General features: G+C 45.3%; 1 protein-coding gene across 3 annotated transcripts in view; it reads right to left on the minus strand.

Moving 5' to 3' along the window:
• The window catches only part of Rapgef4 (Rap guanine nucleotide exchange factor 4), a 292,946-nt gene that overhangs the window by 228,308 nt on the left and 42,837 nt on the right, over window positions 1-21,801 (minus strand). For all 3 annotated transcript variants that reach the window (XM_029474006.2, XM_029474005.2, XM_029474008.2), the window contains exons 2-3: window positions 8,738-8,880; window positions 5,841-5,929 (exon numbers count right to left, since the gene is read on the minus strand). In XM_029474006.2, coding sequence (XP_029329866.1) covers window positions 5,841-5,929; window positions 8,738-8,880 — 232 coding nt within the window. The remainder of the gene's footprint in view (window positions 1-5,840; window positions 5,930-8,737; window positions 8,881-21,801) is intronic.

The following is a 21,801-nucleotide window of genomic DNA, read 5'->3' on the forward strand; positions in this document are numbered from 1 at the left end:
CCACTCCATCATCCTAAGGAGACCATGACTTCTCTGTGGACAAGCATGACGAAGCACACGTGGGCCAACCTCTGGGTGGGCTCAAGCCACACACACACACACACACACACACACACACACACACACACACATACACACACAGTGTTCCTAAGCTCCTGGCACAATGTGAGTGATGGAAAAGGAAATAGCATATAGAATGGTCAGAAGGTAATAGGAGTTTATGAGGCAAATAGAATATTTATATATGCATTCTTAACCCCCTGGCGCCTCATGAAATAGGGTAACTTTTTCAGAAAAAGTATCAAGTCGATAAAACCCAATAAATCTATAGCACAAAAAAATACTATGCCTGCCTCTTCAGGGGCACCACCACCCACTCCTTCATCCGAGTCAGGATCCTTTCGTTCTCCCAGCTGCCCACACAACACACTGACATCCCTTCTAACAGTTTCGCCCCTACCCTGTAACCTGCCATTCTCGTTCTCCGTTTTCTTCCCTTGTCCATCCCACTTCACCGCTTGGGTGTGCTATGGAATGGAGAACCACACTGGTTTAACCGCACATCGCCAGATCTAAGAGGCGGTCAAGGATGAGTGTGGGTGGGTATGTTGGTGAAGGCTTGGGACTATGAGCTGGCATCACAGGCAGAAGACAGGAGAGAGGAGCCCCACAGGGAGCGGCCTCTCCTCACAACTGTGATCCCAGCTGGCCTCACTTCTATCCTTCCCTCTCCCCAGCCTTCGGGCACCCATTGTCGGCAAGGACATAAGCCCCAGAGTCACAAGGAACTGGCTGCCCCACCTGACCCGCATGAGCACGTCACTGGGATAAAATGAGTCTCATCGGTGCTTCCAAGAGATCACAGGTCGTGCGCAGGACGTGGCCACTGCGATGCTTGTAGGATGCTCGGTGCACAGCCGCCTGTAGGAGGCACTCCTGCGCCAGAAGCCTTTCTTGCTCTGCTCAGTTCTGCCCCAGAAAGCATCTAATGTCCCCCACCCAGGGGTAAAACTGGGGTGCATTTGAGAGCTTGACACTGTATCCTTTCTGACTTGGTGAGAAGACAGACAGAGGGTCCCAGAGAAAGAAAATGGAGACGCAGGCTAGCTAAGGAAGGCTGCTCTCTCCTCTCCGGTGACTGGACCCTGAGCACAGCTCTCTGAGATCCTCTCCCAGTCTGCTTCAATCTCTTGTAACTGTTTTTTCTTTCTCTTTCTTCACTTCCTACCTCCAACTCTACTCACTCTTTCTTGTGTGTGGGCAACAGGAAGAATGCAAACTTTGAACTACGTCAGACTTAAATTTAAATTTAGTTGATCTGCATCTGGGTGGCCCCGGAGGGTTAGAACTGCTGTCATGGAGTCTCATATCCAAGCCTACGAATACACCAGCATATAAGTGCCTACAGATGAAGCCAGTCCCTGTAGATAGGCATAAAGGATATAGTGCTATGATAGATGTTGTAGGCCAACCTGGTCAAACACTAGATTTCTCATAAAGGGTTTTTGGATGTGATTAATGTCATAGTGAATAAAATTTAAATTTATTCATTTTCATGTATCATTTGGGGGGATGATGCACACATGCCATGGGACACACGTGGAGGTTAGAGGTCAACTCTATAGAGTCTATTGCATCCTTCCTCCTTCTGCATACGCCCCAGGGATCAAACTTCGGTCTCCGGGCTTGCATGATTGTTTTCAGCCATCTTGCTACCCACAAATAAACTTTAAAGAAAGCATGTTACCCTTCCCAAGGTAGGTGAGCCTTGTCTCAATTTTAGTTGATGGTGTTTTGTTTTGTTTTGTTTTGTTTTGTTTTGTTTTGTTTTGTTTTGTTTTGTTTTGTTTTGTTTTTAAAGACAGGGTTTCTCTGTGTAGCCCTGGCTGTCCTGGAACTCACTTTGTAGACCAGGCTGGCCTCGAACTCAGAAATCCGCCTGCCTCTGCCTCCCGAGTGCTGGGATTAAAGGCGTGTGCCACCACTGCCTGGCTTAGCTGATGGTCTTAAGAACAAATCCATTTCCCTTGGTGTTCCCACATAAGAAAAAGTCAGTTTCCAGCTTCCGTGCTCAAGAACGTAACATCAGTATTACCTCTACCAACCCCAAGCCCCACGAACCTCAAGAGCAACCTCTCTCTTCTTCTTTCCCTCTCTCCTCTTATTTCTAGTTGCTTCTTTTTCTCTTACAAAGGGCATTATCCTCTCAAGCTACGCAGTCGGGCTGACTGGCCCCCACTGCTACCAGGCAGAGGCCCAGTGCCCACCAAACAGCTAGCCAGATAAACCGAGGTTCCCCCTTCTTCTTCTTTTCAGGAAGTCTGGTGGGAGGAGGGTCAGCCATCTTGCGAACTCTCCTTAGCTTCTTCCTGTCCCACAACTGGGACCATGAGCTGCCTGAGAGCCGGCGCCCCCTGTCTGCCTCCTAGAACAGGTGGAGTCAATGTCCCTTTTCTTGCCTGTATCCTAATGATGAGAATAAATCCAGAAAGCTGGCTAAGCTTTATAGGAGGGAGTGTGTAAAGCAGACAGTAAGGAAGCAGCAGCAGAAAGCTAGTAACTCCTCACAATTTAGGAGACTAGGAGACCAAGCCCAGCTTAGAAAAGCTTTCTGCGTTAGGTTTAAGGTCAAAATTACATAGTAAACACCTACAATTAAATTATATTAAATTAAAGTGTAAAACCCCGAACTAATCAGCTCTCCCCTGCTAGGACCTCACGGGGCTCTCCCATTGCCTCAGGAAATATTCCTGAAGACCCTGACCACGTGTTACTTTAACCCCATCAAAGTCTCCGGCCACAGCAGCGGCTGTGTGACCGTCATGGCTGCCCTGTCTTCCCTCTTCTCTCTCCTCCTTAACCCTCACTTTCGTCTTTCCTTCCTTTTCCTTTCCAGCGCCCCTCCTTTCTCCATCAGGACTTACTCAGGGCCAATCCAAGAGCAAGAGGGACTGGCAAATGACCCTGTGCAAGGTCCTCCCTGCGGCACATCTGTGCAGAAGCCTCACAGGCGAATGAGTACCAAGAAGCTCTAAGCAGAGACACTCAGGAGCACCCACCAGCATTGCAGAATGGCAACAGTGCGTGCATGCATGCATGTGCTTGCGTGCGTGTGTGTGCGTGAGTGCTGTTTACACACGTGAGTGCGTTCTACACATTTGTGTGCGTGTGTGTGTGTGGGGGGGTAATATTTTATCATCTTACTTTCTTTTCCTTCTTATTTTGAAGCAGTCTCCTGTAGCTCAAGCTGACCCCAACTCTCCATGTACCTCAGCATGACCTTGAACTTCTTGTCCTCCTGCTTCCACCTAGAATATTGTACACCACTACATCTGGTTCATCTAGTACTGAGGGTGGGCAGCTGCAAGCTAGGCAAGCTCTCTACCACCTGCACTACATTCCTAGCCCTCTTCATGGTTCAATGAGACCACACAGAGCAGTGATTTATAGCATGTGACTAGGCACTGGACTGCCTGTGTGTGAATCCTAGCTCCCTTACTCTCTAAAGGTAATACATCCCTTAGGCTGTGCAGCAGGCATAGTTTCCTCATCTGTAAAGAGAAAACAGGAATAAACCTAACCCATGGCTATGTGAGGGTTCAAAGAGTAATGCAAGACCTGGTAAGGGCTTGGAAAACTGTCTACTCGGGGTGACTGTACAAAGAGGGCAGCTGTTTTCAGACCCACTGGGAAACTGAGGCAGCTGATAAAAATCAGTCTTCTCTGACATTCAAGGAAAACCAGTCGTGAGAGAGAGGAGGGGATGAGTCACCACAACTGGAAGGCAGGAGCTGCAGGCCATGCCTGGTGAATTCTCTGCACACTGCTACACAGGGAAAGCACCTGTGGGACAAGAGTGACTTGGTCACCAAAGGGGTCAGTAGCCATCTACAGCAGTGAGCCTAACACAGGAAACCAAGTATGTTCCAAATTCTACCCCACCAACAGTCTTTTGAGATATGGTTTTAAGAGGGTATCTGTTGCTGAGGAGATGGCTCTGCAGCAAAGAGCATGAGCTGTTCTTTCAGAGGACCTGGGTTCAGTTCCCAGCATCCACATGGTGGTTCACAACCATCCATAACTCCAGCTCCAGGGGAGCTGGCAGGTGTAGTGGGTTGGCCTAGTGCTGCTTGTATTGGGGGCCCCCAAGACTGGTTACCCCGAAAGCAAGAGAGTCCCAAGTAAGCCACTGAGTGACCCTGCCCCCAGTTAATTGTGATTGATAAATAAAGATGCCAACCGTCAATAGCTGGGCAAAAGAGACATGGCTGGGGCTGAGGTTTCTGGGCTTAGGATCAGGAGGAGGGGAAGAGGCGGGAGAAGCCATCGTGAAATAAAAGAACATGAAGGAGAGGAGAAAGGAGAGCCGCCATGGGTTTGCTAAGCCATAAAAACGTGGCCCTAAGGGCTGCCCAATTGGAACTAAGAGCAGCCCAGATAGAACATAGTAAATAATAAGTACTAACTTGGGATTACTGATAGAAAAGTAGATTCTAGCAGCACGGAGGGTGGGCAGCTGCCCAGATATTGTGCTGTTTAAGGCATATTAAATCTATAAAGGCTGTGTGTCTTTCATCCAGGAACGCAACAACTAAAGGTGGGTAGAAACCCCAGGCCAGGATTTTAATATTCTCTACTACATATGGCCCCCAAATAACCAGCTGTCCGGCTACTGTGCTGCTTACGGCTTATTAAAAACATGAAGGCTGTGAGTGTGTTTTTCACCTGGGAACTCAATAGTCAAAGGCAGGGTAGAAACCGCGGGCAGGGATTTTAATCTACTCTGCTACAAGCAGGCTGTTATGTGGATGCTGAGGGTTGGACTCTGGTCCTTCTGTTTATACAGCAGGCACCATCCTGACTGAACCGCCACCCTAGCCTAGGCTGGGAAAGAGAGGTTCTTTGTGTGTGGTTTATTGCTTGTTTGTTTTGTTTTGGTGAGTTGGAACTGTGTTTTTTGCTTGATTGGTTGTTTGGGGGACTGCTTTTGTTTTGATTTTGGTTTTTGGGTTTTCCACACAAGGTTTCTCTTTGTAGCCCTGGCTGTCCTGGAACTCAGTAGACCAGCCTGGCCTCGAACTCAGAGATCCACCTGGCTCTACCTCCGAAGTGCTGAGATTAAAGGCGTGTGCCACCATGCCCAGCTGTGGAGAGAGCAGTGTTTGAGGGACCTCTGTCAGCCACTTTCCCCTGCATCTCTGCAGCTCCCAGGAGGCTGATGGGGACAACTTCTAATACAAAAAAAAAGTCACCAGGCAATGTAGAGAAGACAGACTCCCAGAGAGACGCAAGAGACGCCCTTCCTGGTGCTCGCACCTCGTATAGCAGTGATGAAACTGTCTGTCACGCTGCAGTGGCACTGTTTGCACTTCCCAAGAGGCTGGCAGCTCCGGAGCCAGCAGCCATTGCATCCCTGTCCTGACTGTTCCAACCCTTCACACCAAGCTCACGTCACACGAGACTCTCAGTGTGTGTTTGTGATGTGACTAAACTAAGGAATTCAATGGACACTTACTGTGGGGGAAGTAGGTCTGAAAATATGTCTCTAAAACGTGGTAGACAAGGTCATGAATTTGAGAGGGAGCTGGGAGGGCACAAGGAGGTGGAGCAGGAGAGGGAGAGCTGGTAATGGTGTAAATACAGTACTCATATATGAAATCCTCAGAAAAACAAATCTTACTAAAGACAACAGTAATGATACACCCTAGCTTTATTTTATTTTATTTTGCATGTGATATGTTACTGAGGATTGAACCTGAGGCCTCACACATGCTAGGCAAGTACCTCACCACTGAGCTCCACACCCAGCACACTTCTTTTTTAATGATAGGGTAGATTACCTGGTGACTGCTGGTCTCAGACACTTTAACATCCAAAGACCCAGCCAGGACAGCATACCAGTTGGTTCCAATATCCCCTTGGCGAAACACTGAAAGAGAAACAGTGATGTCAGCAGACCATGTACAGGTTTGATGACTGCAACCTGATAGATCCCCACTGGCCATGGCAAGCTTGGCTGATTCTCACCCTTCTTTGATCCATTCCGACAAGAATACAACATGGCTTTCCTCAAAGCCATCCACCCACAAAGCTTATCCGATAGATTCAACATTCTAGGGAGCAGATACCCATCAATAGAATGGCCCCAGACACTGATCTGTAATAACTGATCACCCTGACTCCAGGAAGATCCATTGGCTCAACGTCATAACTCCAAGGTTTAGTCACAGCCCTCGGGAAGCAGAGGCAGGCGGATCTCTGTGAGTCTGAGGCCACTATGTTTACATAGTGAGTTCTGGGGGAGCCAGCACCACACAAAACATGGACTGTCATAATTCACTAACAGCCTGTGTGCCTCGTCTTAAATACACTTCACTGTGCTGTGATTCTTGGAAAATGATGACTCTAAACAGGAAAAAGGCTTATTGGCCTTGCCACGTTATGCCACCCAATTTCAGAGGTCAGCATCAAAACCACCGTGGTGGCCCACAGTGCCAGTACTCAGGCTGAGGTGAGAGGACCATGAATCTGTGGCCAGCCCAAGAGAGAGCAAAACTATGTCAGGAAGTTAGTTAATTAAATGAATGGACCTAATGTCTTTTCTAGCATAACACGTTTCCTTTTAAACCTACCAAAGGATTGATTCTTTTTCTTTGTTTATAAAAATATATATATAAAGACTGAGCCCTCAGTTTTCGTGTTTGTTTTCTGCATCCTCTGCACGTGGCCATGATCCACACCATTGCTGAACCTAAATTGTCTCTGAGTTTGTAATCTCAGAGAGAAACCATTTAGATCTTCAGGACAAACACTAGTTCCAGGATGTTACTAGGAGACTTTGCTACGTCATGGGTAGGGCTGGGGCGAAGGCTCAGCAGCTGAGAGCACTTGCTGCCCTTCCAAAGGCTGAGAACGTTTCCCAGCTTCCTAGGTGGAGAACTAACATGAAACTCCTGCTCCAGGGGATGCAACCCCCTCCTCTGACCTCAGTGAGCACTGGCACTCGTGTAGCAGACATTCACACATATACACACACATATGTACACACACACACACATGAATACAAATAAAATAAACCTTTTATTTTAAAAAGAAGGAGAGAAAAAGAAAATCATTCTCTGAAACTCTTGCTCCAAAAATCTCCACAAACCAACTTTCCTGTTGGCTAAGGAACCACATGGAATGACCTGATTTTTTTTTTTTAATGTTTGTACTCAGAGATCAAGCAAATGGCTTGCTGAAAATCGAAGTCCTGCTCAGAGGGTGAGCAGGGGCCTGGCAGGGCTGGTGCATAATGCCTAACCGCAGCTTCTGAGGACCACAGGTGAAGATATGCTCTGAGCCTGCTCAGTGGGCGTGTTGTGGAGAGCCATGGACATCCATGCCAGGACAGAGATGGAGTAAGAGTATATGGCTCTCACTCTGTATGAGTGTGTGTGTGTGTGTATGAGTGACTATGTGTGTGCATGCGTGCACACATATGCCTGCAGAGGTCAGGAAAGAATCTCAGATCCCCAGGAGCTGGAATTACGTGGATTGTGAGTGGTCCCAAGTGGATGCTTGGAACCTAACCTTCCAAAGAGCCACCTAACCTTGTCCCTGTGTGAAGAAACTTTTCAAACCAGAAACATGACCATGTGTGTGTGTGAACCTGGGAAAACATTTCAACAGGCTCATACTAAATATTGTTAGTCATCTCTAGGTCTGGGGATGACAGGTAACTTTTGTTGTTAATTTCCCAAATTACTCTACAATGATACTGTCCCTTCCCCACCCAGAGCACACAAGCATGTGCTCTCACCCAACCAAACTAGATTTGATGCAAATTCACACTCTTATCCTCGGGCCTGGTCCAAAAAGTCCTAGCCCCGCTGACATGGTGAAGATTGTTCTAATCAAGCCAGGGGCTAGACTTCAGCCACAGGGTACAACTCTAGCCAGTGACACAACACAGGAAGTCTGCTGGGGAGCTGAGAGGGAACAGTCCTTCAGGGAGAATCTCTGCTGTAGACGTGGAGTGCCTCCCCATGCTGCAGCTGCCTGAGGCACAAGCCAAGCCCTGAGGTGCACAGAGGAGGCTATGCTGCCCATAGGCTTCTCACTACCAGCCATGAATTATCTCACCTCTTTCATACACCAGGAATTGGTTTCTTGTCTCTTTCCTCCTGAATGAGTCACTAGTTATTCAAGGCAGTTGGATGGAAGTGTTCTGTTATTGCAGAATAAAATATACCTAGAAATGGGGAGCTGCCGCTTTCTTAGTGAAAAGAAAAGCACTTTAAAAAGGCAGCTTTCACCCCATTGTTTTGTTCTTGTTGCCCCCGATTCATGCCTAAAATAAATACTATTTATAATGGAGGTCTGTTCAAAACATAGTGAACAGCATTAGACAAGAAAACTTTGTTAATAGCCCAGCAGTCATCTCTTTCCTGGTTTAAAGAGGATAATTATTTGAATCTCTAAGGACACAGCTAAATGGGCATGTCAGTCTGTCCTTCCAGACCCATCTGGAAAGTGAGCTGCTGCCCTGGGGTTGGGGGTGAGGGGTGGGGTAACAATTTCACACTGTGGACAAAAGACTGAGAAGCAAAATAAACACAGGGGAGAGAGACATCAGCCCACTTGGACGCCCAAATATCTGGTACCAGACTCTGTGGATGCTATCTGTCCCCTGACAGTAGCCGCGGAGGAACACAAGCCACACATAAGTATACACCAGGAGAGTCACAGGCCTTACGTGTGATTCCTTTTTCCAGGTTCTCATAGTAACCGCATAAACAAATCTGACGAAGGAGGTTTGGGTGAAATTTCTCAAAAGCTTTAACTCCTTTCAGCCGCGTGAAAATTATGTCCACATCTTCACTAGATCGCTCCAACGGCCTGCAGGGGGAGAGAGGGCACAGAACCTGTCAGGTCTTAGTGAGAAGCAGGCCACAAGGCAGAACTCAATACAGTTGCGTATTCATCTGCCAGAGACAGGGTCTCCAGAACCCGGAGACTACCTGGAACTTAGAATGTGGCCCAGGATGACATTGAACTGCCCGCCTCCCTTTACCTCCCAAGTGCTGGACTACAGGCCTGTGCCATGAAGTTTTTTGGCTATACCAAGTGTACCATTCCAAATATTTATCCACCTGTCCTCATCACAGGTCTCTCTCTCTCTCTCTCTCTCTCTCTCTCTCTCTCTCTCTCTCTCTCTCTCTCTCTCTCTCTCTCTCTCTGCCTCCTCTGTCCATCTTAAGTTCTTTCTATTACAAACAGCTACGGAAGGTCTGCTCAGAGTCAAGAACACCAAATTCAAAGAAAATGTCTGTGGTTCGGGTTAGCCTCCTAGATAATCCCCACAGCAAAGGTGTGGGTGGAACTTCCTGTAGAAGAAGGAGACCTAGGATATACAGTGCTCAGCTCCTGGGATGACAGAGTGCCTGGAAGAGCCAGGGGATCCATAGGCCTCAGTGGTGCTGTGGTTTGCTCTAAGACTTCAAGATAGCCACGTTGAGACCTTTAAGAGATTCTCAGGCCCTGAAGGTTGTGCTATCATGAAGGGTCATACTGCTGTCATAGGAACAAGTCCCTAATAAAAGGATGAGTGTGGCACCTCTTCTCCTTCTCCAGGCCCTTTCTCTTTGACTTTTGCATGGACGATACATTTTTGCCTTCTTTTTGCCCACCATGGGCTTCTGCAGCAAGAAGACCCTGCAAGTAAGATTCCCTACCACCACCCCCGCATCTTCTAATGGGCACTCAGACTCCAGAACTATGACAGATTTTTTTTCTTTATGAATTTCCCAATCTGTGATATTTTATTATAGCAACACAGGACCCTTTTCCATCCACCATCTATGGTGAACTTCCAAACTACCAGAAGCAAAGGCCTTGATGCTCAGGACTTTGAAATGTAGCTAGGATTTCAGGATTTATCGAAGTGCTGCCCAGAGAGTGTGTGTGAGCTTGGAGGGAAACACTGTCAGCACAGCAAGAACAGCAAGGTGCCCCTCGGAGGGCATCCAGCCCAGTTGGGCATATGCCACGTGGTAGTCGGCACCTACAGGGGGTCAGAGCACTGGTGCAGGAGGCCTGGGACTGTCCAACACAAAGAGAGCATGGAAATTAGCCCAGGAGGGATTGCAAGGCCAGTAACTGAAAATGTGACTGAAGTGGTGGGAAAATAAGAAGAGATGAGGGTCCCTCTTCGCTCCAAAGGAAGCAGCCCCCCTGTATATCCCCCCGGCCCCCGGGACACCCTTTGCTAGGAAGGCAGACCAGGGCAGCTGTAGCTTGTCAGCTTAACACTACATAGGAGAAAGTGAACACTCAAAAGCAGCCGAAGAAAAATGTTCCTCCGTGAAGTTCAAAGGAAGCCAGATCAGCAAGGTTCAAACCCAGACTTTAAGTCACAAACGATCAATGGTTTTGTGCAGTCCTAACACAAAGGTCTCAGTGATGCTGCCCGTGGTTAAACATTTAAGTTCCACAAAGAGTGAAAAATGATAATTTTTTAATTAAAAAGTTTTTAATTAAAAAATTATAAGTTACATTTATTTGTTTTGTCTCTGTTTCTGTGTCTGTGTGTTTGTATGTGTATATGTTTATGCAGTACTGGAAACTGGATTCAGAGCCTGATACATGCTTGTCACTCTGCCAGCTCTGACCCAGAGCTTCACTCGCTGTACCAGCTCTGCTAGTCCCACTGTTTCCATCTCAAATGTCTCCCGAGGATTAGTGTATGTGTTTCAGAACACTGGGCATAAGGTTAGTGAAATACACTTGAATTAAAATGACTTTGTAGCTCAGTTTGACTCTTCATTTTAACAAGAAGATAATGTTAAAAAAAAAAAAGATATTTCCCTCCCTTAATGAGCAATTACCAAAGCTATAATAACTCATGAGACCTTTATAAATTACACAAGGCTACAGAAGCTAGTCGTAGTAGTGCCATCATCAATATGATCATTAGTCGTCATGACCTTTAAAAGCATCTAAGGAGGGGCTGAGGAAATGGTCTGTGGATAAGGTGAGATCCAGATCCAGTGAGAGACCCTGTCTCAAAAATTAGGGTAGAGAATGACAGGGGAACACATTGAGCATTGGACTCTGGCTTACACACACACACACACAAACATGCATAAGCACATAAATATAACACACACACACAGTGTCTAAAGAAATCAATGAATACAAAGCTTGAGATATACTCTAGCATACTTGTGTGCCTTTTGTAGGATCTTTAGACATGTGTGTATTCTTTTCTATTATAGCTATAAGATCTTAAACAATACATACTTAACAATCCCAGTCTTTATAACACTTAGCTTTACAAAGAGTTTTGACACTAATGGAAATTTTTGATCATCGTGGCCTATTAGAGAAAGCAAGTATAATGAATCCCATTTTACACTCAAAAACATTTAGACACATAAGTCGGTATGATGAAATCATGTGTATTTATAATGCCAGCGATGATGTAGAGGTGTCAAAGGTCTTTGAAACTCAAGATGTTTGCCACTTATCAGGTTATCGTCTTAATTATACAATTATTAACCACTCAGAACACTATTTACTCTTTCCTAATTGCAAGTTTTTCCAACAATGTCAATGAAATTCAGAAAGAAGGAGTTGATGACGGTTCACTCAATCTGCATATATTTGCTAAGGAGGGAAGTAAAGCTATCTAGTGCCATACAGACCATGACTTGTGTGCCCAGCGTGAGGGGCATCTGTGCACATACAGCCGTTCCCAGTCAAGGGGAAAGGAGTTCAGAAAAGAGGGAGGTGTCACATGGGTAAAATTCTAGCAAGATCTCATGAGTACATTGTTTAAAAAGCCCTAAAGCTTTCAAACAAACAAACAAACAACAAAATGCTTCTTCTCATTTCTCCTTTTGTAACTATAGCAACACTGTTAGCAACTGCATCTGTAAAGTTTCTGTTATCACTTCAGTTTTCTCTTAGAGAGTCCTAACCTCCTGACTCCTCCCTCTGCCAGTTGCCCATCCATTCACTACACGCATGCATGCACACCTATGTATATACGCATACACAAGCTGATACAGGGATCCCTACATAGGAGCACATATATAAACACGTACACACACCCCTCAACTCAGTTACCCAAAATTTTCCTTTGTCTTCTGTGATGCTTGATTCTGTCAGTGTGCTCATAGTTACCAAGGCCTGGCAAGGTCTTTCCAACCCTTCCAATGGCTATGCATTTGCCACCAAGAAGCAGAGGTCACAGAGTTTGCAGATTGCTGCCTAGTAGCCAGGCTGATAGGATAAATGCTGTGAAGGTGGGTACCTTTGGCTGGCCATGCCAAGGCAGGTGTGTCACTAAGAAATGATGCCAGGAAACAGATCTAGTCTAAGAGGTTTATTAGAGAAGCAGAGGGAGCAAAAGGCTGTCTTGGAGTGTGGACATGATGGTAAGATAGAGACAGGCAGGCAGACAGACAAACAGATGGGGAATGAGAGAGAGAATGAACAAGACAGAGAGAGTAGGGGAGGAAAGGGGGAAGGAAGGAGAGGGGAGGGGAGAGGGAGAGATTGAGAGAGAGAGAGAAATTGACAGAGAGAGAGCTGGGGTGGCACCCCTTTTATGCGTGGCACACCTGGCACACCCTGGCACATCTGGCAGCAAGTGATTACATAAGTTCTGCTAGATCCCTGAGGGCAGACTGATGGAAATGCCTGATTTTTAATACAGCCTACCTGATTTTACATCTCTATAAAATAGTGAAAAGGAAAGTGCCCTTCAAGGTTCAAATTTAAGAAACAGTAAACATTAGTCTTTTCTGTCAACCGCTAGAAAACTTTTGTTTGCAACAAGGAGTTCAAACCTTACTATCTCTCCTGTTTTGTAAGACTTTTATGTAAATATTTTCCTCTTACCATACCTAGCAAACCTCAAATGCAAATGTTTTAAGCACCACCATCCTTTCTACACTTACACACACACACACACAAGGGGGCGGGGGGGGGAGAGAGAGAGAGCGAGCCCTGATTCATTCATTCTTGGAACTTATAAATGACTTAAGTTCCTTCCCACCTGCCTTCATTTTCTCTGTGACAATCATGAAACACAGTGAAGTCAGATCCCGGCCAATGGGGAAAAGCCACAGTCACCGCTTACATTAGACTAAAATCCCGAGTCAACTTCCTGTCCCTGTGTCCCTGATCTGTTTTCATGAGTAGTTCACCCTTCTGATGAGAAGTCAAGCTTTGCCTTGTTGAGACACTTTAACTGGAGTGGTGGTCTCTTTGTGACCCTGAACTTATTTCTAACAAAAATGAGATCAGAGATTGTGGCTGGGGATCATGAAGACCACCATTTTGGCCTTGAACAAAGGTTAGGAGGCCCATATACCTTCACCTCCCCGTTGGATACAGCCACTATGTCACAGGTTCCACAGGGGACTGAAAGCCACTGCTCTGTGGCCCTTGAAAAATCTCACTGTTACCTGGAGACCAGGTAAGGCATACATCACATCTGGCATTTGTGAGTGAATGGGGAGGGAGGGAGGTCTTTTGACCACATTCCGTGCAGTCTTTTGTTTCTTCAGATTTAAACCACAATTCAAAATCAAAGTACAGCCTTGTCTAGGGGATGGAGATGTAGCTCAGGTAGATCACTTGCCTGGCACTTACAAGGTTGGTCCTCAGTAAAGAAAATAAAAGGCTATATCAATTTCAGAAGCCCACTTCCAAACATCTCTTGATTGTGCCTTAGTATCTAAGGTCAGGACAGCACCATCAGGCCATGCACACACCCTCAGCCACAGGCTCTGTAGATGCCAGCTGAAGTAGACCACCCCAAATGCACAATATGCTTGTCCTGCTAGCATTAGGGTAAAAGACCGTTGTGTTTAATCTTTTACATTCTGGAAGAGTGTCCACGATGAGTCAGGTAACAGATGCTTTTTAAAAAATGTTTCAGGCTAAAACAGAACTAGTGACTTTTTCTGGAGGTGATTCACAGAGGAGTCAGCGAGAGATTCTCATGAGGCTGGGGCGAGAGTCAGATGCTCCTGAAATTTTTTTGCTTGCTTCTTGTTTGTCTGTCTGCCTGTGTGTCTATCTGCCCGTCTGTCATCTGTCTGTTTTGGAGTCAGGGTCTCATAGACCAACCTGGAATGTCTAAGCAGCTCAGGTTGGCTTTGAATTCACAATCTTCCTGCTCCTACCTCCCCAGTTCTAGGTTACAGGTATGAGGTTCATACCTGCCTACTAATTATCCCATTCTTAAGCAATGAGAATGGAAGCATGAATTCTATTCTGTGGAACTGTATATTCTATTCTATATGCTATTCCATGTGTTGTATATCTAAGCCAATAGCCTACGGCAATATCACTTAGGGTCATAAAGTCTTGTCTATACTGAGGCAAGAAAACTGACAGTAGTTAGCCTGGGCCAGTAATTTTCTGGCTAGAATCATCTCGGCCCATCCTAAGCATGGGACACACAATCAGTAGCATCAGAAGAGGGAAATAGATTTTCAGCAGGAAAGGTTTGAAAAAGACTAGCAAACTGAACCAGCTGGTTGGGAATCTTACTAAGAGAAAAGTGGTTTCTGAGTTAGTTACGAAGCCATGGACCTTCTTAGCCATTTGTTTTGGTCCCAGCTCTTCATAGAATACTCCTTGCATATTTCTGCCTCCCCATCGAGCACCAAGTATCTCTCAACACCTGCTATTGGTGCCCCTGGTACCACCCCAAAGGAGAAGTAAGCAAGGATGCTAAACTGGGACCCATTTAATCAGATCACAAATCTACCAAACCACACCCATTAAACAACAGCCAAGCCCAGCCCTGACAGGTGTGGCTGGTTGTAGTGGTTAGAATGAGAATAGCTCCCATAGACTTCTGTATTTAAATACTTGGTCCCCAGTTGGTGGAACTGTTTGGGAAGGATTGAGAGGCGTGGCCTTGCTGGAGGAGGTGTGGCCTTGATGGAGGAGGTGTGTCACTGGGTGCAGGCCCACACCATTTCAGTTAGCTCTCTGCTTCCTGCTTGTGCACCCAAAATAATTCTTAACTACTGCTTCAGCAGTATGTTTGCCTACCTACCGCCTAGCTCTCTGCCATAATGGTCATAGACTTATACTCTGGAACTGTAACACCAATAAATTCTTCCTTCTATAAGGTGCCTAAGTTCTGATCTCTCTTCACAGCAACAGAAAAGAAACTAAGACACAGGCTAACCAATGTCCATATTGGATCATCCAGAATGGTCATTTAAGGACCACAGAGAAGGACAATTCATTTGGTTTGTTTTTTTTTTTTCTAATAGGAAAGTTTTATTTATTAAAATATTCTAGCAGGGCACGATGCCACATCTTTAATCCCAGAACTCAGGAGGAAGAGGCACGGGGATACCTGTGAGTTTGAAACCATCCTGGTCTACATATCGAGCTCTAAACAAGCCAAGGCTAGTGATCACCTATCTAAAAATGAAAATAAAAATCTATGGCATAATTTGGTATTAGAATACATGTTATCATATGTGGGTCCTGAGTGGAGGACACACACACACCTCCTGTATCACTATTAAAGGAAGAGAAACTTCCACTTCACACTGTGATGGCATGCCAGACTAATTCTTGCATCGTAAATAAAAATTGAGAAAATACACAAAGCACCTGCTTTCAGAAAATAGATAACAGGCAACACTGGACTGTGGTCCAAGCAAGAAGAGAAACACAAGAGGGAAAGAAGGAGTCACATAACTGTCTTGTTGTTTGCTGATGTTCTATGTGAAACACGGACAAAGAGGAAGCATGGTGGACTCACTGGGCCGGTAGTGGCAATTTGCAGTGAAGTGACTCACAGAATAGGCCATGGAAGGAGTGTACTGAGGGTGGGGCCTTATGGAATCATTAGCTGCACAGGCACAGGCTAGAGAGGTCTGGCCGAGCACAGTTTTGTAGAAGAGCTCTTCAGGATCCTGTAGGTCAGGCATTCTCACAGATCCAGGAGCTCTGAACAGCCGAAAAGGACAGGGTTCTCCAACCACACCTCGTGCATTCAACTCAGACTCCCCAAACAGTACTCCAGCCCACACCATAGACTTCTCCAGACAAGGTCTAAAAATAAGCCTGGTAGAATCAAGCTGATCAGTCAGTAAATTAGCTACCTGTGAGAGTATAAGCTGGCCTTCTTTTTAAAAAAGAAAGAAAATCCAACCTCTCCATTATCATAACATCCAAAATGTCTAATATTCTATCATAAAATACTATAAATCCAGATAAATGGAAAAGTAGAAACAGATCTAGAGATGTGGAAAATATCAAGAAAGAACATTAGAATGGCCGTGGTAAATGGGCTCAAGAATTTAAAGGAAAAGGTTGACATAGTGAATGAACAGACAAGAAACAGCAGTAGTAAAAGCTTTAAAGTTTGTTGTTTGTTTGTTTTTTAACACAAATGGGAAGTCTAAGGCTTAAAAATACAAAAGGCTTTTTAAAAAAACACACACCATACGGAATTAAGAGCAAATTGGCTACTATAGAGAAAAAATGTCAGTGAACAAAGAGTCTGGCGATAATGAGCAGAGACTCAGTGGCCTGTGGGACAAAACCAAGAGAGTTGAGTACACCTGTGATAGAAGCTACAAATAGGGGAAAAAGAGGAAAAAGAAAATATACTTGAGAAATGGTGGCTGACTTCTTTGTAATTAAAAATGATGTCAATAGTACAAGCATCTAAACTATCATAGTAACATTTTTGCTCTATAAAAGAGGAGGATTAAAGATGACCACAACTGTTTTGCCATTTCCATCAGGAGGTAGAACTTCAGGGCTGGAGAGAAGGCTCGACAGTCAAGATCCCTGGCTGCTCTTCCTGAGGAACCAGGTTCAATTCCCAGCTCCCACATGGTAGCTCACAACTGTCTATAACTCCAGCTTCAGGGTCTCCTAGGAAGCCAGGCATACACATGGTGCACACACACACGTACACATAAAATAAAAATAAATGTTTAAGCAAAGGTTTTGGTTTGGGGTGTTTGTAGGCTTCTTTTCCTGCTTTCTGTGTACACACCAGCCCTGCAGAATGAGACCTGCAGAATGTCAGCAAAATGAGACAGGCCTTCAGCTTTGATTCTCTCGAGCTCTACTGTCCCTGCAAGCGGTTTAAGTTACCTGATTCATAGCTTGGTAAGGTGATATGGGGCTAAACTTGGTCTAGAATCTTAACCAGCTTTAGGAGAGTCCATGTTTATAAGTAGCTATGTATTGGACTGATAAATAAAACTGAATCAGAAGGACAGGTCCACCATTCTGCAACCATTTGACACTTCAGAACAAAAATGTATTAACCGCCTTCACCAAATCATCCCTGTGCCTTCCACATGCAATGCTGATTCAAAATGCACGTAAAGAATGTGATTTAAAAGGAAAAAAGAAAAAATAAAGAAAAGATGCTTTGTTCATGATACAACTGGCTTTGGTCTATAAATTAAAGAATATTTCATATAGTGACCTATCATCTCAAAGATATTAATAAAGTAAAGATTCTATAAGGTACAGTAAGATAAAGTAAAACAATGCTCTTTCATGGTACTCAGGCCATGTGAGCGGATGGGCTGTTAAATAGCTCTGAAGTGGCTAGAAGATAGAACATTTAACATTTTTAAATAAACGTGTAAATAAAAACAAAATCCTTCTTCAATGCACATTATTTCCACAGTTTCAAAATCGCAGATGCCAGGGGAAGCTGGTGCCCTGAATTCCTTCTGTCTGGAAAAAGCTTTTGGTACCCCCTGCCTGTGAGAAATGGCAAGGGCAGTTCTCAGCAACACACACCTCCAGCATGCCTCACTGCACAAAACAGAAGCCCCAGGAAACAGGGTGTGTGCCAAGGACATACAGCAGGGTGACAAAGATCCTGCCCAGCAGGGTTTCCATTCACTGAGAGTCACTGCAGGTTTTAGAGAAACAAGGATTAATAGTCCAGAGCGGGTTAGCTAGGATGTAGAAAGCCGATTTATTATTTTTTAAATAAATAAATAATGGACTTCAGCCTTGTGCCTAGCATTCGATTTCAGACAAAGTTCAAATTCTTGCATTCAAAAAATGACAACTGAGCTACAGAGACTGCTCTGTGATTAAGAGAATTTGCTGCACTTCCAGAGAGAAGACTTAAATTTGGTCACCAGCAACCATGTCAGATGGCTCACAACCCATTGCAACTCCAGTCCAGGGGGTCTAATGCCTCGCCTCTGTGAGCACCTGCATGTATCCACAAAAGCATGCATATGAACATACCCAACAGCATAGTCTTAAATAAAAAAGTAAGTCTTTTTAAAAATAATAACCACCAGCAATTATGACTACCAAAGCAAAAAGATCCCAGCACTTGGGAGGCAGAGGCAGGTGGATTTCTGAGTTCGAGGTCAGCCTGGTCTACAGAGTGAGTTCCAGGACACCCAGAACTACACAGAGAAACCCTGTCTCGGAAAAAAAAAAAAAAAAAAAGGTGGGCACTACTGAAAAAGGGACAGCCCTGCCAACTTGATTCAGGCCTGGCCTGAGTGACAAACCTTGCTTTGCCCATCACTGAGGTTTAAGTGGCAGTGGCCACCTGCCATAAACTCTTCCTTTCCTTTAAGCCAGGCGGTGGTGGCGCGCGCCTTTAATCCCAGCACTTGGGAGGCAGAGGCAGGCAGATTTCTGAGTTCGAGGCCAGCCTAGTCTACAAAACCGTCTCGAAAAAACAAAAACAAAACAAAAACAACAAAAAAAAAAATGATGCCTAAAGGTGGAGATCCTGAAAAGTCCATATTCAGACAAAGTTTGCTACAGTCACCTACGATCAACTAAGCAAGAAAGCACGGCGACTATCCATCGCGCCAAAGCAGGGATCTGGTTGAGGAAGTCCCAACAGAATTCCTAGTTCTACCCATCAGGGCCAGCAAGCCAGAAGCCCATACAAGCTCCAGTGCACAGACTCCAGGCAAACAAAGCAAGGGTCACCTTTGTCCCACAACTTCACAGAAATGAATGGCATCAGAATTTTGAACCTCCGTCTCTTGACGCTAATTCAACAAGACTGCCGCGTGCCCTCCCAAGCAGAACGTAAGGTAAGTTTGAGCCTTACAAGGAATCGGACAGACCTCAAGTCTGCCCTATGCTGATTGCTGCTCCATTGGGGGAATCCAATGTGTTTCTCTAAATCACAGTAGCACAAGGCAAAACGCGGTCAGGTCTCCACGCAAAGGTACGCGGAGGTCTGCATCGACTCCTCATGGTTCAGAGGGAAGGCTTCTTCTAACTCCCACTTCTCTCAGCACCAATACAGGCTTTCTAACTAGTGGGTGGAAAATGTGAGTGAGTGGGCAGAAAGTGTGACCAAGAGGGATTGAAAGGTGTCTAGCTAGCAAGATAGTGAAGTGTGAAGACAGGCACGCAGGCGGGAGCGTTAAAGAGAGGATGGCCAGTAGTTGGAAATTCTACAGGTTCCTCAAACAATTAGACTAAGAAATAAAAGTGGATCTGATTAGCTAGAACCCCAGTACCAGTGAACCAGCCAGCCCTGGAGGGAGGGGAGGGATCTGATTTTTTTTTTTTTTAACCAGAAAAAAAAAAAAAAAAAGAAGCAGAGCCATCATTTTAGAAAAATCTGTCTTCCTGCAGGAAGTGAACTGGGAGGGAAAAGGGTAAAATATGCAGAATAATTGAAGCTGGACTTTTAGGGCGCTGGGTGGCATCCTTCTTCCTACCACCCAGCCCTCGCCTGTCCCCTTACAGAGCATCCCAAGCTCACTCAGGTGTCACAACACCCAAACCTCTTCCCTTTCTCTCCAATGTCTGCTTAGCAGTCGTGGAACAGGAAGTCTGATCTGGAGACAGTCATGGCCTATGCCTGTAGTCCCTGTGAAATTATTAATAATGCCCTCACTCACTCTCAAAAGTGCCCTGTTTAGACAATAAATTATGCATGCCACTTACTTAGAAAGAGCTCTGGTCCTGCCTCCCTGTGAGGGCCGCCAGCATCTGGAACCTGCTACCTACAACTTACAGACTCTCCTCTCACCGTGATGGTGCCCTCGGTTTCTCTGCCTCACCACATCGTGAGATGACTGATGCTCCTTGTTCTGACTTTGCAGTTTCCACTGCCTCTTCCCCCAGTTCCAGGTCAGTGAGACTGAGCAGAATTTGGATTCTAGCTCCTGGGATGTAGGGGCTGGGATATGCAGAAGTCCAGAAAAGGCTCTCGAGCCTGGGGTGATGGAAGACAAAGGCTCCCCCTCCAGGGGTTTATGAGCAAGATTCTGAGTCTTTCTTCTCATCTGCAAGTGTCAGGAGGGTGCGAACAAGTTGAAAGGGCACATGGATTCAGAAAACAAAACCTGGTGGCCTTGACTACAGAAAAGCAATACTAATTACAGCCTCTGATTAAGCATCATATGAATCATTTGTTTCTAATTACAGTGCAGCCCAGGAACACACATGTAAATCACACAAGGTGCCAAAGTGTTCTTAGTGTACTGTTATTTAGTTGTAATTATAAACACTCTAAGCATTCATGATTATGGTCTCTTACGCCTAATCCTTTGAATACAACACTAACCCTGATTCCTCCTTTTCTTAGTTAGGGTTTTACTACTGTGAACAGACACGGTGACCAAAGCAACTCTTATAAGAACAACATTTAATTGGGGCTGGCTTACAGGTTCAGAGGTTCAGTCCAGTATCATTAAAGCAGGAGCATGGCAGCATCCAGGCAGGCATGGTGCAGGCAAAGCTGAGAGCTCTACATCTTCACCTGAAGGTTGCTAACAGAATACTGGCTTCCAGGCAGCTAGGATGAGGGTCTTAAAGCCCACACGCACCATGGCACACCTACTCCAACAAAGCCACCCCTACTCCAACAGGGCCACACCCCCTAATAGTGCCACTCCTATTACTAACAAATCATCTCATTCACTCATAGGTCTAGATCTTTCAGGTACTAATGAACTATGAGGAAGGAAACACCAAGGCAATAGAAATTATCTCTGTCCTGGAACTTACTCTGTAGATCAGGCTGGCCTCAAACTCAGAAATCCTCCTGCCTCTGCCTCCAAGTGCTAGGATTAAAGGCGTGCACCACCACCGCCTGCCAGTCATTTTTATCTAACTAATAGTTTTAAATTTATTAGCAAGGTTTACCCAACAAAGGATGGTGTATGTAGGAATTCACTTGTCTTGGGGCAGCCAGAGATCTTGGGATACAGAATTTAGCATTTTAATGCACAGCAGCACCAGACCAACCTCCAACAGTCTCCCCACACTCCTAGCATCTCTAACTTCCCAGCCCCAGGATGTCAGCAAAGCCAGACACAGCAGGTCAAGCATTTGTAAGGCTGGTACTATCTTCTGGAGATGGGAGTAGGGCTGAGACAAGAAAAATCAATCCAAGGTTCACACCAGCCTGACCTGCAGAGTGGAGAAGAGGCCTTTCCTCCAATAAGGCAACCTGAAGTTAGCCTCTGACAGTCACAGGTGTGCCCCATGGCACACACACCCTCACATAAGAACATGCACATAGACTTATAGATCACACATACACTTACATATCACACTTAGACACATGCATGTATACTTACATATCACACACACGCATGTATACTTACATACCACATATGCATACACACAGACTTATGAGGGTTTGTTCTCCTAGTTACATAAATGTACTTGGAGAAAACCATCATTAAACAAATCAGAGAGGCAGCTTCTCAAGTAACCCTCCTCTGCTTTATATCTTTCCAGTCTTCATCTAACTCAGATAGATAAAATCAAAAGCTTATTTTTCTAAAGTGGCTC

The sequence above is a fragment of the Mus caroli genome, unplaced genomic scaffold, assembly GCF_978045245.1.
Source record: "Mus caroli unplaced genomic scaffold, Mus_caroli_1 scaffold_2, whole genome shotgun sequence".
Taxonomy (NCBI): Eukaryota; Metazoa; Chordata; class Mammalia; order Rodentia; family Muridae; genus Mus; species Mus caroli.